General features: G+C 33.9%; 3 protein-coding genes across 6 annotated transcripts; 2 read left to right on the top strand and 1 right to left on the bottom strand.

Moving 5' to 3' along the window:
• Positions 1 to 1,244: 1,244 nt before the first annotated feature.
• LOC110660688 (uncharacterized) lies at positions 1,245 to 3,303 on the top strand. Of its 2 annotated transcripts, none has more exons than XM_021819063.2 (3): positions 1,245 to 1,541; positions 2,109 to 2,847; positions 2,950 to 3,303. In XM_021819063.2, exons 2-3 carry the CDS (start codon positions 2,135 to 2,137, stop codon positions 3,167 to 3,169), a joined length of 933 nt encoding a protein of 310 aa, XP_021674755.2. In that variant the 5' UTR covers positions 1,245 to 1,541; positions 2,109 to 2,134; the 3' UTR covers positions 3,170 to 3,303. The 2 variants fall into 2 exon arrangements, with proteins under 2 accessions (XP_021674755.2, XP_021674754.2); XM_021819062.2 differs by having other exon boundaries at positions 1,245 to 1,851.
• Positions 3,304 to 4,759: 1,456 nt separating this feature from the next.
• On the top strand, positions 4,760 to 8,440 carry LOC110660784 (replication protein A 70 kDa DNA-binding subunit B). Its single transcript, XM_058132389.1, has 12 exons — positions 4,760 to 4,969; positions 5,338 to 5,484; positions 5,608 to 5,844; positions 6,047 to 6,224; positions 6,319 to 6,589; positions 6,674 to 6,776; positions 6,863 to 6,987; positions 7,067 to 7,145; positions 7,232 to 7,376; positions 7,575 to 7,735; positions 7,840 to 7,960; positions 8,061 to 8,440. The coding sequence occupies exons 1-12, from the start codon at positions 4,842 to 4,844 to the stop codon at positions 8,256 to 8,258; spliced, it is 1,893 nt and encodes a 630-aa protein (XP_057988372.1). The 5' UTR covers positions 4,760 to 4,841; the 3' UTR covers positions 8,259 to 8,440.
• Positions 8,441 to 9,174: 734 nt separating this feature from the next.
• Positions 9,175 to 13,296, bottom strand: LOC110660783 (glycerophosphodiester phosphodiesterase GDPD6). 3 transcript variants are annotated; one of them, XM_021819219.2, is made up of 8 exons: positions 13,258 to 13,296; positions 12,527 to 12,714; positions 11,849 to 12,032; positions 11,600 to 11,674; positions 11,224 to 11,333; positions 10,734 to 10,952; positions 10,104 to 10,259; positions 9,175 to 9,584 (listed from the first exon to the last, which is right to left on the bottom strand). In XM_021819219.2, the coding sequence occupies exons 1-8, from the start codon at positions 13,268 to 13,270 to the stop codon at positions 9,339 to 9,341; spliced, it is 1,191 nt and encodes a 396-aa protein (XP_021674911.2). In that variant the 5' UTR covers positions 13,271 to 13,296; the 3' UTR covers positions 9,175 to 9,338. The 3 variants fall into 3 exon arrangements, with proteins under 3 accessions (XP_021674911.2, XP_021674910.2, XP_021674912.2); XM_021819218.2 differs by having other exon boundaries at positions 13,180 to 13,290; XM_021819220.2 differs by having other exon boundaries at positions 9,290 to 9,595; positions 13,180 to 13,290.
• Positions 13,297 to 13,565: the final 269 nt, after the last annotated feature.

Raw genomic sequence — 13,565 nt, 5'->3', positions numbered from 1 at the left:
GTTGTGGTTAACCTATTTTTCTCCTTCGCAGGTCGTCTATTCATGTTTGTATAATTATGTTAACTCCTACAATTTCCGCATGTGTTATAAATATTTATTTGATTTGGGTCTGTAATATAATTGTCATGTTAGGACTGTAAACTTATTAAATGCATGTATAGTTGGATTGGATGAGGGAGCCGATCTCTCATTTATTTTTATGACATTTGATTATATGGAGGATGAGCTGAGCTCCCCAAAAAATTATATATTGTGTTTACAGGTAGGGCGAGTCAAAAACTCCTCGTTAAATGGTTCATTTTATGGCCGAACTTTATCCGGTTGAATTCTTGAAATTAGGCCCAAATGGGCCTTAGAGTTGAGTTAAGGAATAGTTATGTTTACTATGGGCCTCGGGGGCTTTAGGTTGGCCCAGGTCCTAGTGCCGATCCGGCCTATAGGTTGGGTCGTGACATTCATTATAATATTTCTTTAATTATATTAATATTTTAATAAATTTCTTTTCAAAATGTAACCTCATTTATAAATGCATTCACACAATATATATTCAAGGTGTTTAACTTAGGTTTGCTATTTGTCTTGTTGAATGTAGAGCCAAATCACAAACCAAAGTTTGGAAAAAATCGTTTCTTTTATTTCAATTATAACATACATAATCTTAATTTTTAAATAATTTTTGAAATTAAAAAATTAAATATTTCTTTACATGATTATATTTAAAATATAAAATTATTAAAAAATTAAATAGATTCAATTTTTATAAAATTTCAATTTAAAAGCAGAGGGAATATAAAAATTTTATTTATAATTCATGAGATTATGTGATGAAATTAAAATTGATTATTATATGATTAAATTTATAGATTAAAAATAAATAGTAGATTAAAAAAAAAAAAAATAGAACTCTTCGACTATAATTGTTGTAACTTTCTTAAATTTGAGACCTGAATTCACATGTTGATATTCTCCATATAACATAAACTCAAAAGCAAGGACTTACAACAGAATTTGAGGTGACACCCAATAGATCTATCATTGCCACTTTCTATTATACTTCTGGGCATATATAATATTTAATATCATGTTAATGTGAGAGTTGAATCGGAACAAGGCGGGTGGTAAAACGAATCCTGGATAAAGCATATATATATATATATATATATATATATATATATATATATATATATATATATATATATATATATATTATTTTTTATGATTTGCATTCCAAATACAGGGGAGTTGGTTATTTCTGAAGTGAAAGAGAAACCAATGCCTAAAACTAAGCCATACCATGAAATCCTTTTACACCCCTCTTCCCCCACTCACTTCCTCTGTCTCTCTCTTTCCTTCTCTTTCTGGGTCTCTCTATCTCCTTCTCTGTGCCCGTTATACTTTCCAGATTTTTGCCATCTCTTTCTTTTCCTCCATTGATCCAACTTCCAAGCTCATAGAAACAAATAGGAGAAGTTGCAGATTTATGGTTTATGGTCCTTTCGTTTTCATGCACTTCTGATCATTGGTGTTTTTGCCTTCTTCTTGTAAGCAATCTTCATAATTCTTTGATTCTTGGTTTTCATCATTTCTATTCCATAATTATTTTCTTCTTATTTGCACATCTGTCTGTCCTATGGGTTTTGGGGAGTGACCAGTTTTGGGGAATTTGTTATTATTATTATTATGGATGAATAAATTTCATAAGTTTTACACCATCTCCTTGACAATAACTGAGTTGTATATTACCAGAATTTACAAAATATCAATTCAAGCTCCCGCAATTATTGTATGTGGTGCAAAAGTTGATTGGGGTTTGGATGGATCTTCCTTCTGTGCAATCCCCAATTACACAAAGTAAGTTCTAGATGCATAAGAATTTTAATTATCATTTTCTTTGGAACCAAAATGCAACTCTAATATCACTAAACCAATAGGCAGTAGCTGGTTTGATGGTGGCAAATTAGAAGCTTACAATCATTAAACATTTTTGAAGATGTCATATATTTTTTTTTAGATCTTGCATTGAATAATGAGAAAACTGAATTCTTGTCTTGTGATTTGCTCATTATATGGATTGAAGTTTGAAGAACTTGTGCTCTTTCTTGCTGCAGGATGAGCTCCTGCAATATGAAATTGTATGGGGCCTTCAGAGCCTGAAGCAAAACAGACATCTTTAGTTATGGGATCTGAGCATCAGAGTGAAACTAGTGATGGTTTGAAGATAAATCCTGCTTCAAATTCTAGTGAAGAAAATCATACTGCCCATGAAAAAAGGTTAAGCTCAGCATCCTCCTCATCTTCTTGTTCTTCATTTGAAGATCCCGGGTTCTCCCCAAGCGAGACTGCCCTCAACACCGGATCAGCAACACAATCTCCTCCAACGCAACTGATGGAGCGACCTACTGAGACGGCCACCTCCTCCTCATATAGGATTCCATCTTCTGTGTTTGCCAGCAAACCTTCAGGCCCAAATGACTGGAGTGTTGCTTCTAGTGAATCTTTGTTCAGCATTCACATGGGGAATATGAGCTTCACCAAAGACCAAGCAAACTGGTTTGGTAAGTCTGGAGAGCTTGGTTTAGTTGGTGATCTTACCCTGTCTGGCCCCTTGTCTCCAATGGTTGATTTTTCAAGTAAGCGACATCCGAGTCATCAATCGCCGAATAAAAAATCCGGCGAAACCGAACGACTCAGTGAAGCAAAAGCTGCTGAAGCAATGAGGGAAATCGTAAGCGAGAATGAAGCTGATGCTACTAAACATAATTCTACTGCCAAAATAGCACATCAATCTGCTAGCCTTCGCCGTTCAGATGTGAGTGGAGCCAGTGGCAAATCATTTGCATTTCCAATGTAAGCCATGCCCCCATGAATTTCCTAACTAAATCTTGTCAAGAGATCTGCATATCATCCATGTTGGAAATTGCAGTACTTAATTGTTGTGTGCATATGCAGATTGACGGGGGATCATAAAACAGATTCTTCTCAAAAGCGAAATGCAACATCACCCGTGAATTCACAACCGCATACTCCTAAAGTATCCCAAGATCCAGACTCATCACAGCAAAAATCCCAACCAGGAACCCCAAACCCAGAGCCCGCTCCTAAAGCGCCTCCAAATGCTGCTCAGGGTAAATGGTACTCTTGCTTACCCTGCTGTTCATCCTGTTCTTGATGGACGATGTAGCTGATCTAATCTTGTACTCTTCCTATAACAATGCTCTTTCAAAATACTAGAATAGGTATATGCAGCTGTTACTTCAAACTGCACAGTTAAGTTGAAAGTACGCTGCTTTGTTGTCATTGATTTTCTTAGCTTTGGAGTTTTCAGATTCTTTTTAAATGGTTAGACACAATACACTCTCATTCCTTTTCAGATAACACAGCTTTGCATTTTTAGCATTTGCGCTTCTGTTGATATTTTATGTTACTTTGTTAATTTCCATGCTGTTGTTCACCGTTTAATCATGAAAGATATTGCAGGAAAATCAGAATGAAGAATATCTCTAGACTGTATTATCATTCTGTTGTTCCTCAAGACACATTCGTTTACGAGAAATTCTTGCTGAAATAAATATTTTTTTTCTCTCTCTTACTTTTCTCTCATGCTTTAAATAAATATTTTAAAATTATTAAATATTAAATTGTGTGTAATTGAAATAAACTTAATGTTAAAAAAAATTTATTATATTAAGTGTATTTCAGAAATAAAAATAATTTAATTCTAAATCATATAATAATAATGCTCTTTATTTAATATAATTTTTATGAAATAATATTTTTTTTATCATTGAAGATATTTTATAAAATAAAATAAATAAAATTTAATTATAAAATTATTCCAAACATAAATTTTATAAAATTCAATTAAATTTTCACACTTTATGATATGAGAATCTATTTCCAAGTGAATTCAACCTTTTTTTATTATTAATTTAAACCAAACGGGATAAAACATTAAACAAACTGCTATAAGTAACAATAGTAAAATTGGAAATTTAGTCAAAAAGTGAAAAATACTGCAACTTAAATTTATTAATGGTGGAAAGTAGAATTCACTCAAAATTAATTTTATATTTGAATCAAACGGAATGAATATTAAGAAGTTTCGATTTATTAAAAACTGTGAAATCTGTCTTATTTATTTAGTATTTTATTTCAACTTTTTAAAGGATAAGTTACTTATTTTCATAAGAGTAAAATTTCAACCAAACAAAACCTAAAGGTAGTAAGAATTTGTTAATGCATTTTTTATGAGTGAATTATATAGACAGTATTTTAATTTAGAGATATTTAATATTAATTTATATAAATCTTAATTTATAATATAAAATTATTTAATTTTTAATTTAAGTAATATAAAATTTCTTTGTGATTTTTAGTAGTTGATTTTTAAATTATATGTATTTATGTGTTGTTTATAAGATTAAAAAAAATATATATATATATATATATATATATATATATTTAAAATATATATATGTATTGATCGGGCTGGGCCATCAAAGGGAAAAATCTTTCATCAAAGTCTCCTTTAGAGTGGGCCAGGCGACACAACCCTAAGCCTAAGCCGTGAATAAGAGTGCAAAAACACTAATTTACTAAAACTAAGGAAATTGGCGCCATCCAAATGTTTCAAGTTCCCGCCAATCGAAGCTGAAAGAGCCTCCATTTTTCATTTGAGATTTGAGAATTGAGAGCCCATCCCAAGTCCTATTTCCTATTTACCGCGAAAATTCTAAAAACAAATTCACTCGACTCGCGCCACACTCTCTCTATACAAACGCCCCATCCTCCTCCAATCTCCGTCTTCCAATACCAAGAAATCCCAAATCACAGAGAGAGAGATGGGTCAATGGGTGAGCCCAGATGCTATAGCCACCTTGCTTTCAAACCCCAAACCAGATTCACTCACTGATATCCCTGAGATCATCGTTCAGATCACCAAGCTTGAGCCTAAAGGAAAGTCTTACGGGTGCGTACCTCTATTTCTTTTTCTGGTTGTTTGGGTTTGCGTTGGATCTCACGTCTAATTTATATAATCGAGTTCGTTGGTTTCCTCATATTTTGAATGATTTTGCTAATAAATGATTTTGATCGTTGCTTTTATGCTGGGTTTAAGTGTTTGCAAAACCCTAGGCTTGTTTGTTGACTCTTTCATTTTTTCTCTGAATGGGGTTTCCAATTTAATGACATTCTTGTGCAGTAGTCCTGGATTCGACTTGCTTGGTTTTGTGGTTTTATGATAGTAATATCCATAATGCAGAAAGTAATTAATGGTCAACATTCAATATATGTCGTAAGAACGTTTTTGAATTTTATCTATGTTACTTGTGCTTGTAGGTTTGATGCTAATGATGGAAAGATGAAGATAAAAGCAATTTTCAACTCCCGTCTGTCTTCTGAGATCATCTCTGGAAACATTCAAAACTTGGGTCTTATTCGCATTCTTGATTATACGGTCAATGAAATTCCCAGTAAATCAGAGAAGTAAGGAATATACCTTCCATCTTAACACAAATTGTATTGTTTTTAAGACTAGGCTGTTTTTTTATCACTTAATTTTGAATCCAATATTTATTTTGAAGTGGTTTTTTTTTTTAATTCTACCAGTTATTTGATCATAACAAAATGTGAAGTGGTTTCTCCTGCACTTGCAATGGAGATCAAAGATGAGAAAAATGAGGAATTGGGTGAGAAAAAGGAAGAATCAGGCATAATATTGAAGCCAAAGCAAGAACATGAGATCAAGGGTGAAGTTAAAAAAGAATCAAGTGGCATTCTTTTGAAGCCGAAGCAAGAAATGGTTGCAAAATCAGCCGCTCAAATAGTAAATGAACAGCATAGAAAGTGAGTTGTCTTTTTTGACTTAACCAATTTATAAAATCTATTGTTTTATGGAACCTTCATAAGGGTTCAAAACTTGCTACTGTTTTTTGTTCTTGTGTAGCGCCCTGTGTGTGTGTGTGTGTGTGTGTGTGTGTGTGTGTGTGTGTGTGTTTTATGGTGTGTGTTTTTGTTCATTTATATCTCTTCTATATCCAAATTTCAGTATGGCTCCTACAGCACGAATGGCCATGACAAGAAGAGTTCACCCCCTCGTTTCCTTGAATCCTTACCAAGGGAATTGGACCATCAAGGTCCGAGTCACAAGCAAAGGTAATATGCGTGCTTACAAGAATGCAAGAGGAGAAGGGTGTGTTTTCAATGTGGAGTTGACAGATGAAGATGTAAGTTGAAAAATTTTTCTGCTTGGGGTGCTCAGGGTTTTTTAGTTTTTGGGTTAAAGGGGCTGTTTTTGATAAGTAAAATTTTGATATGCAGGGTACACAGATACAAGCGACAATGTTCAATGAGGCTGCAAGGAAATTTTATGATAAATTTCAGTTGGGCAAGGTTTATTACATATCAAAGGGAACTCTTAGAGTTGCTAATAAGCAGTTCAGAACAGTGCAAAATGATTATGAAATGACTTTAAATGAGAATTCTGAAGTAGAAGAGGCAAGTAATGAAGCAGCTTTTATCCCTGAAACAAAATTCAATTTTGTTCCAATTGATCAATTGGGTCCATGTGTTAATTCAACCGAGCTTGTTGGTAAGAACCCACTCTTAGACATCCATTATAGATGCACATCTTATTTTTTTTCTTGTTCTAACATCTTCACCAATTTTGTTTCAGATGTTATTGGAATTGTTCAAAGTGTTTCTCCAACAATGAGCATCCGAAGAAAGAGCAACAATGAGATTGTCCCAAAGCGTGACATAACTATTGCAGATGAGACGTAAGCATTTTCCCCGTTCGCCGTTCCTGCTATTTATTTTATCATTTGTTGTTGAGCTATATTTAAGCTGTTAGTTTGAAATACAGGAGGAAGACAGTTGTGGTCTCACTATGGAATGACCTTGCGACTGATTTGGGGCAGGAATTACTTGACCTTGCTGATAAGTCACCTGTAGTTGCAATAAAATCTCTTAAAGTTGGAGATTTTCAAGGTATGGATCTGTGGCTATGACTGTTTGTACAAAGGAAAGTAGCCCCATTTGTAATGGTCTCTTTTATGTGTTTATTCAGGTGTATCTTTGTCTACATTGGGTAGAAGCATTGTACAGATCAATCCAGACATTCCTGAGTCAAAGAAACTGAGATGCTGGTAGATTTTTATCAACAAGCATTGTCCCTGGTGTTTTCATTTTTCCCTGCTATTTGTGTATTTAAATTTGTTTTATCCTTGATTAGGTATGATTCTGAAGGTAAAGAGACTTCGATGGCCTCAGTAGGCTCTGGTTTGAGCCCTTCAACCAAGAGTGGAGGAAGGTCTATGTACTCTGACCGAGTCTCCATCTCTCATATAACAAGCAATCCCTCCTTAGGCGGTGACAAGGTACAGCATCATTAATTTTAACAATAGGACAATGCTTTAACTTGATTTTAGTCCTTAGTGAAGAAACATTAAATGGTTGATCCTCTTTTGTGAAATCACATTCTGCATTGAAGATGATCAATGGCTACATATTGCTTGATGAAATTTTGACTGATTTATTTGGTTAATGGAAATTGAATTCAATTGTGTCTGGTGCAGCCTGCATTTTTCAGCATTAGAGCATATACAAGTTTCATTAAGCCTGACCAGAGTATGTGGTACCGGGCTTGCAAGGCTTGCAATAAGAAGGTGACTGAAGGTGTTGGAGGTGGATATTGGTGTGAAGGATGCCAGAAGAATGATGCAGAGTGTAGTTTAAGGTGAGAGAAGGGTAATGAGAAGGGACAATAATGGATGCATTTCAATGGAAATTTAATAAGTTTCATGTGCTCATCCTCATCTTTTCTTCTGTTTTATTTTCAAGGTATATTATGGTGGTTAAAGTTTCAGATGCAAGTGGTGAAGGTTGGGTTTCTGCATTCAATGAAGAAGCAGAGAAGATCATTGGTTGCTCTGCTGATGAACTTGATAAACTGAAGTCAGAGGTAACTACTTAAGAAAATATGAACTCAAAAGATTAATGTAGTTGAACTTGTGAAATTCTAGAAATGAGTTTCTAAATCCATTCATTGCTGATATTTTCAGGAAGAAGGGGGTTCATACCAACTGAAATTAAAAGAAGCCACTTGGAATCCTCATCTTTTCAGGGTCAGTGTTGCTCAGAATGAGTACAATAATGAAAAGAGGCAAAGAATAACAGTAAGGGCTGTTGCCCCAGTTGATTTTGCTGCTGAATCTAGATATTTGCTCGAAGATATCTCAAAGATGAAAGGTTCTCAATAGAATGACCTTGGTTTCATTTGTTCTTAAGGTGGTTTTTGGCCGATATTACTCCAATCCTTTGTATCTTAAGATACCAGTTTCTATTTAGAGGGAAAGGCAAGAATGATTCAGATTGTTGGTTCTCCAAAAAATTGCATGTAATATATGGATTTTAGGCAAAGAGTATTAACTGTTTTGATCAATATGTAGCATTTTTTAGCTTCCGATAAAATGGTCTTAGCATGCTAAATCATTGTGAGAAATTAATCAATGGTTTTGTTCTGCAGATGGCTTATATTCTGGATAACATGCATATGTCTGCCAACCTATGCCAATGTCTGTGATTGAACATAGCCAAAATGACCTTAAACATTAGGGCTAGAGAATGAATCAAGTTGCATGTTTGTGGCTTGAATTTTACAAGGTCAAATACTTTTCCAACTCCATTCATAAGCTAAAATTAGATAAATGTTCTAAAATTGCTATTCTGGCCCCCGTAGTTTTTGCATTTGCATATTACGCTCAATAAATTTATTAATTTTATATAACAATTTAGTTCTTGAAGTCTTAATTAGATAACTTTTCACTTATGCTTTGGAAAAAAAAAAAAAAAACTTTTCACATATGCTGGTATAGGAGATAAAAGCGCAAATTTTAAAACAATTAAAGTGTATTTTAAAGAAAACTGGAATGGGCTTTTTTTTTTTATAATTAACCCAAAATTGTGTCACAGTTTCCCCCCCTCAATCAGTTGGTTTGAACAAGTGCAAAATCATTATTAAAAATAGGGAAAAGAAAACTTCTCGTTTGTCAGTACCATCATCATTCAGTTTTAAAGTGTTACCAGACTTTAAGGAAAAAAAAAAGGTTCTGAGATCAGTAATTAAATTAAATTTGCTATCTGATGAGGATTGAGGAAAGAGAAACAAGCAAAATGTAACCAAAATATAGTTACATTTTTCTACTGTATAACCTTGTCAAACGACATTAATTATTCTCAGTAGGGAATGCAATTCACTGAAGCCTGAAACTACCTACTATGAACAAATAAGTAATCTCGCTTGGAGAAATTGAACTTTACAAATAACTTTGGTTCTCCAATCAATTTTTATATGAAGCCACCAACGATGCTATCTTATTCAATAATTTTGTTGCACTGTCATCACCAATGTTATTTTTAGATAGAGGTGAAGTCCATTCCAGAAAATTATGGAGACTGCCAGTGAAGTCTGTAAAAAGTCCATCAACTCCTATCTTGTTAATCCAGTAATCATATTCTTCATATGGGTCTTGATGAAAGTTGAAGTGCAAGAACATTTCCTCATTACGGTAAGTGTATGGGTGCACCTGGCATTTAACTCACAATTGCAATGATAATTTAGCATTTGAAAACCAGTGGAAAATATATATATGTCGCGTTTAAGGAAAATAAAGCACTTCAGCTACAAGTCATAAAAAAATTTTGAAATCTATAAAGAAATCAATGAACAGAATTTTTTTTTTGCACCGACAAATAATGAATTTGGTTCAATGCAAATTTTCTAATACTCATGTGCTTATAAAAAGAATATCATAGACAAAAATTATGTTAATTTTCTTAAAGAAACAAACATGGACATTAGAAGCTTACTGAACTTCATGTACAAACATATTAATTGCTTCATAATGTTTGGCTTGAGCAAGCCTATGGACATTCAAGGTTTTATCAACATTTGGCCTACTTGATTTAGTGCCTTTATCTAAGGAGAGACAAAGGGCATCCATTACAATACTACAATGCATTACTGAAGATAATAGTTCTAGTAATTTCCACGTTATGTTTATTTTTCTGTAAACTATATAAGCACTGGACAGACAAGTTTTTACCTGTAGATTATGGGAATGTGCTCTGGCAACAAGATCTGTAGGTGTCTGCAAATAATTATTAACCACAGGAACAACTGTATCCTTCCAGGGTCCAATGCCCACCACGTAGTCCTTAATGTAGTCCAGATAAGCATCAGAAGTGATTTCCCAATATGACTGCAAATTGTCAGTGGCATCATTTCTATTAGAAGTTTCAAAGTCAAACCATCAAGAATGAAAATTCAAATTTGGCTTGCATTAATTGTACATTTGTGCACTTATATAAAGTTTTATTAACTGGACACATAATTCCCGACCAAAAGATGGGTCCAGTCTCGTATCCCCTGTATTGAAACTCAAAGGACTTTTACAGCACTTGAGTTAACATGGGAATTAGACAATTTAATGGACACGTTCTGCAATAGAACTTGTGCTGTCCATAGATATTCTTATGATATATCCATCAAATGTTAAGTATCATCTGTCATTATCTTAGTGCCAACTCTTGAGATAAAAATCAAAATCTGAATTTAGTACTTTAAAAAACTATCAAATGCACATTCAAGTTGAATAATGCAAAAATTACAACAGCACTACGATCAACCAAGTATATGTATTCTACACAGAGGTTGAGATAAGGGAAACACAAACCTGATTAGTATCTTGAGTTGGAATGGTAACATCATCAATCAAGAAGATTTTGGGTGAGTCTATCAGATCTGATGCATAAACAAGTGAAGTTGGAGCAAAGGATTGTATAAAAACAGGTTGTTTCAGCCAATCTTTTGACATATATGAGCCTTTATATCCATACTTCTTAAGAGTCTCAACAAACTTGTCCTCAAATCGCTTCCCACCTGGCCACTTCACCTGTTGGTACAATTCAAACATTAGAGCGTTCATGAATATTTTATAAAAAAAAAAAATTGTGACAAATCATTATGTCACCAAACAGGACATCTCTTGTTCCGCAAAGTTTTTTTCTTATGGAAAATGGAGAAAGGTAACAAATATTAATTGCCAAAGTTATCTCATCCTCTTAAGGTTTCAGAAAACTAATGCCCTCCCAAACTGCCATTGTCATCAAAGCTAAATACATTATGTGATTCTTCAAGATATCTTAAGGAATAAAAATCCTTACATGCTGGTTAATAAAGACAGGATTTTTCATCTCAGGGTATATTCCAACCACTCTTGGGGCATCCAGTGCAATTGATATGAACTCTTCAAAGGTGATAATAGAAAATTTTCCTGAGGGACACACAACAGATTATAATTAATCATCTGTGTTCACAGCCATCCAAAATGCAACATCTTTTTTTTTTTATTAAAAATGTATTTGTAAAATTTGTTACAAGTTTAGCATATTTATAGCAGGTTGCTTACAGTGATCTAAGCAAATACAAACAAACATAATCAAACAATGTTTAGTGAACTGTGTACTTTAGAAGGAAGATGACCGATTAGAAAGTCAAAGATTATGAAAGATAATGCGCTTAATTTGAAGAGAAACTAACCATTATACTGTTGATCCCGGAATGCATATCTCTGCTTCACCCGCAATGTCTTAAGTTCTTTAAGGGTAAAATCAACTGCACGTAATGGAAATAACTTTCAGATTAATTTTTCCCCAGTAAAAGATAACACTAGTAGAGATACATGCAAAAATAGTGTTTAGTTTCTGTTGAGTCTTCTGCTCAAGGATAATTACAATATTTAGCGGCAGAAAAAATCATGCATAAGGAAAATCAACAAGGATTCAGTACCAGTGAAAAAGCCAGTAGTGTTGACCCCTTGAACGTCATAGGACCTTTTACGATTTGTGAACTCCTTGTGCTCTGCAATATCAGTTGTGTCATCAAGGGTAACATCATGGAAGCAAATAAGCACACCATCTTTGGAGGATAGGATATCTGTTTCTATGAAGTCTGTTCCTTCTTCAATGGCTCTCTGCAAGAAGTAGTGGTTATCAGGAACATTTATGGGACTTAATATGCATGCAAAGTGAAACAAGAAAGAAAAATTGAAACCAATTTTGGGTTTTGAAAAGAACTTGAAATTAATTTGGTCCAATTTAATTTATTTTGGGGAAAAGAAAAAAGATGTTTTTGAGATATATCTAAATATGGTCCAATTTAATATGGTTTGTGATAAGGAAGGAACAATCTGGGATCCAGCTAAAGATGCAATAATCAGAACTGATAATTATTTCATTCATTTATGCACCAGCTTCCGTCACTGAATAACCTATTAGCTTGACTGACCAGGAACAATAAAACAATTTAATAATTAATATAACTGAAAATCTGAAAATTTTGAGACAACTGATATTTCCCCCATCCCCTTCTTAAGAATTCTAATATATGAATATATAGCAAACTCAAAAAATAAAATATATGAACAAAAAGGGCAAAGCGTTGAAGTTTTTTCATATGCATATATACCATGTATGCAGCAGCAGTTTCCTCAGGAATCTCTCCATTTGATCCTCGATGTGCAATATTATATGGACGAGAAGTCTGTAAAGGTTGTCTGCTACCATTGCTTGTTTTACTAGGTAGAGGATAGATTGGCCTTGCAGTTGACACAAGTATAAGTGACAGATATATGAGCAGAACATAACCTGCATTTGCTGTAGTACCAAGCAATTTATTAATTCTATTAATCAAAGAAAGAGATAGCATCCCAGAAATAAACAAAGTTCAGGTTTGTTTTATGTTCCACATCAGAAATAAACTACTTAACCTGATAACAGGATTTTAATCTACAATTTGTTATAAAGGATATGGGGAACAAACTAATGGAAATATGTTTAATTTGTATGAGTCTGGTTACCCATCAAGATATTGAATAAGATCAAAGCATCATATTATGCAACGGATATGCATGCGTAACCAAACTAGCACAAAACAGTAGCTAAAATATCAATTGAACGTATAAATGCCACTATACGCGAATCTCACACCATTTCCCCAAGATCATCATCTGCTTAATTTCAGAATGCATCCCATTCGCAACAAACCGGAAAAAAGAGGGGAAAACAAATGAAACAGCAATTGAGAAACGAAAAACCAGGAAAAGAGAAAAGAATCGTTACCAAAGATCGTATCAAACATCAAACTACCCAAAAACTGAAAAACCCAGAAATCATTGGAGATGTAGTGTGGCAACTTACATGTTAAAGCCATGGATTTGGCTCAGCTTCTCCGCAAAGCCCTGTCCCTTCCTCCCCTACTCTTCTGCTAAGGGTCCTAAGTCCTAACTACTAGCTGTTTTCCCAGCAACAGGTCCTCTCTAAATACTATATTAGTCAAATCTATCACATAATATTATATAAACGTTAAAAGCTACGATTAAAATTCGTACAATTCACGTTTCTCACAAAAGACCAGCCCACATGAACCTGTCGCCACCTAATGCCACAAGTCAAACAAACAAAAAACTGAAAAAGGAATCAACTTGATCATCACCACTGTTCTCCTT

This window comes from Hevea brasiliensis, chromosome 13, assembly GCF_030052815.1.
Source record: "Hevea brasiliensis isolate MT/VB/25A 57/8 chromosome 13, ASM3005281v1, whole genome shotgun sequence".
Taxonomy (NCBI): Eukaryota; Viridiplantae; Streptophyta; class Magnoliopsida; order Malpighiales; family Euphorbiaceae; genus Hevea; species Hevea brasiliensis.
Note: the sequence above shows the minus strand (reverse complement) of the source record. Positions and strands in the feature narration are given on the sequence as shown.

What these genes read in the sequence shown, in the direction of transcription:
- LOC110660688 (XM_021819063.2), top strand. Translation starts at nt 2,135, where the DNA reads ATGGGGCCTTCAGAGCCTGAAGCAAAACAGACATCTTTAGTTATGGGA. An exon ending in AAATCATTTGCATTTCCAAT is followed by an intron (nt 2,848 to 2,949) that starts GTAAGCCATGCC and finishes GTGCATATGCAG; the next exon opens with ATTGACGGGGGATCATAAAA.
- LOC110660784 (XM_058132389.1), top strand. Translation starts at nt 4,842, where the DNA reads ATGGGTCAATGGGTGAGCCCAGATGCTATAGCCACCTTGCTTTCAAAC. An exon ending in ATTCCCAGTAAATCAGAGAA is followed by an intron (nt 5,485 to 5,607) that starts GTAAGGAATATA and finishes TAATTCTACCAG; the next exon opens with TTATTTGATCATAACAAAAT. An exon ending in TTGATAAACTGAAGTCAGAG is followed by an intron (nt 7,961 to 8,060) that starts GTAACTACTTAA and finishes TGATATTTTCAG; the next exon opens with GAAGAAGGGGGTTCATACCA.
- LOC110660783 (XM_021819218.2), bottom strand. Translation starts at nt 13,270, where the DNA reads ATGGCTTTAACATGTAAGTTGCCACACTACATCTCCAATGATTTCTGG. An exon ending in AAACTGCTGCTGCATACATG is followed by an intron (nt 12,033 to 12,526) that starts GTATATATGCAT and finishes TACTTCTTGCAG; the next exon opens with AGAGCCATTGAAGAAGGAAC. An exon ending in CTGTCTTTATTAACCAGCAT is followed by an intron (nt 10,953 to 11,223) that starts GTAAGGATTTTT and finishes TTGTACCAACAG; the next exon opens with GTGAAGTGGCCAGGTGGGAA.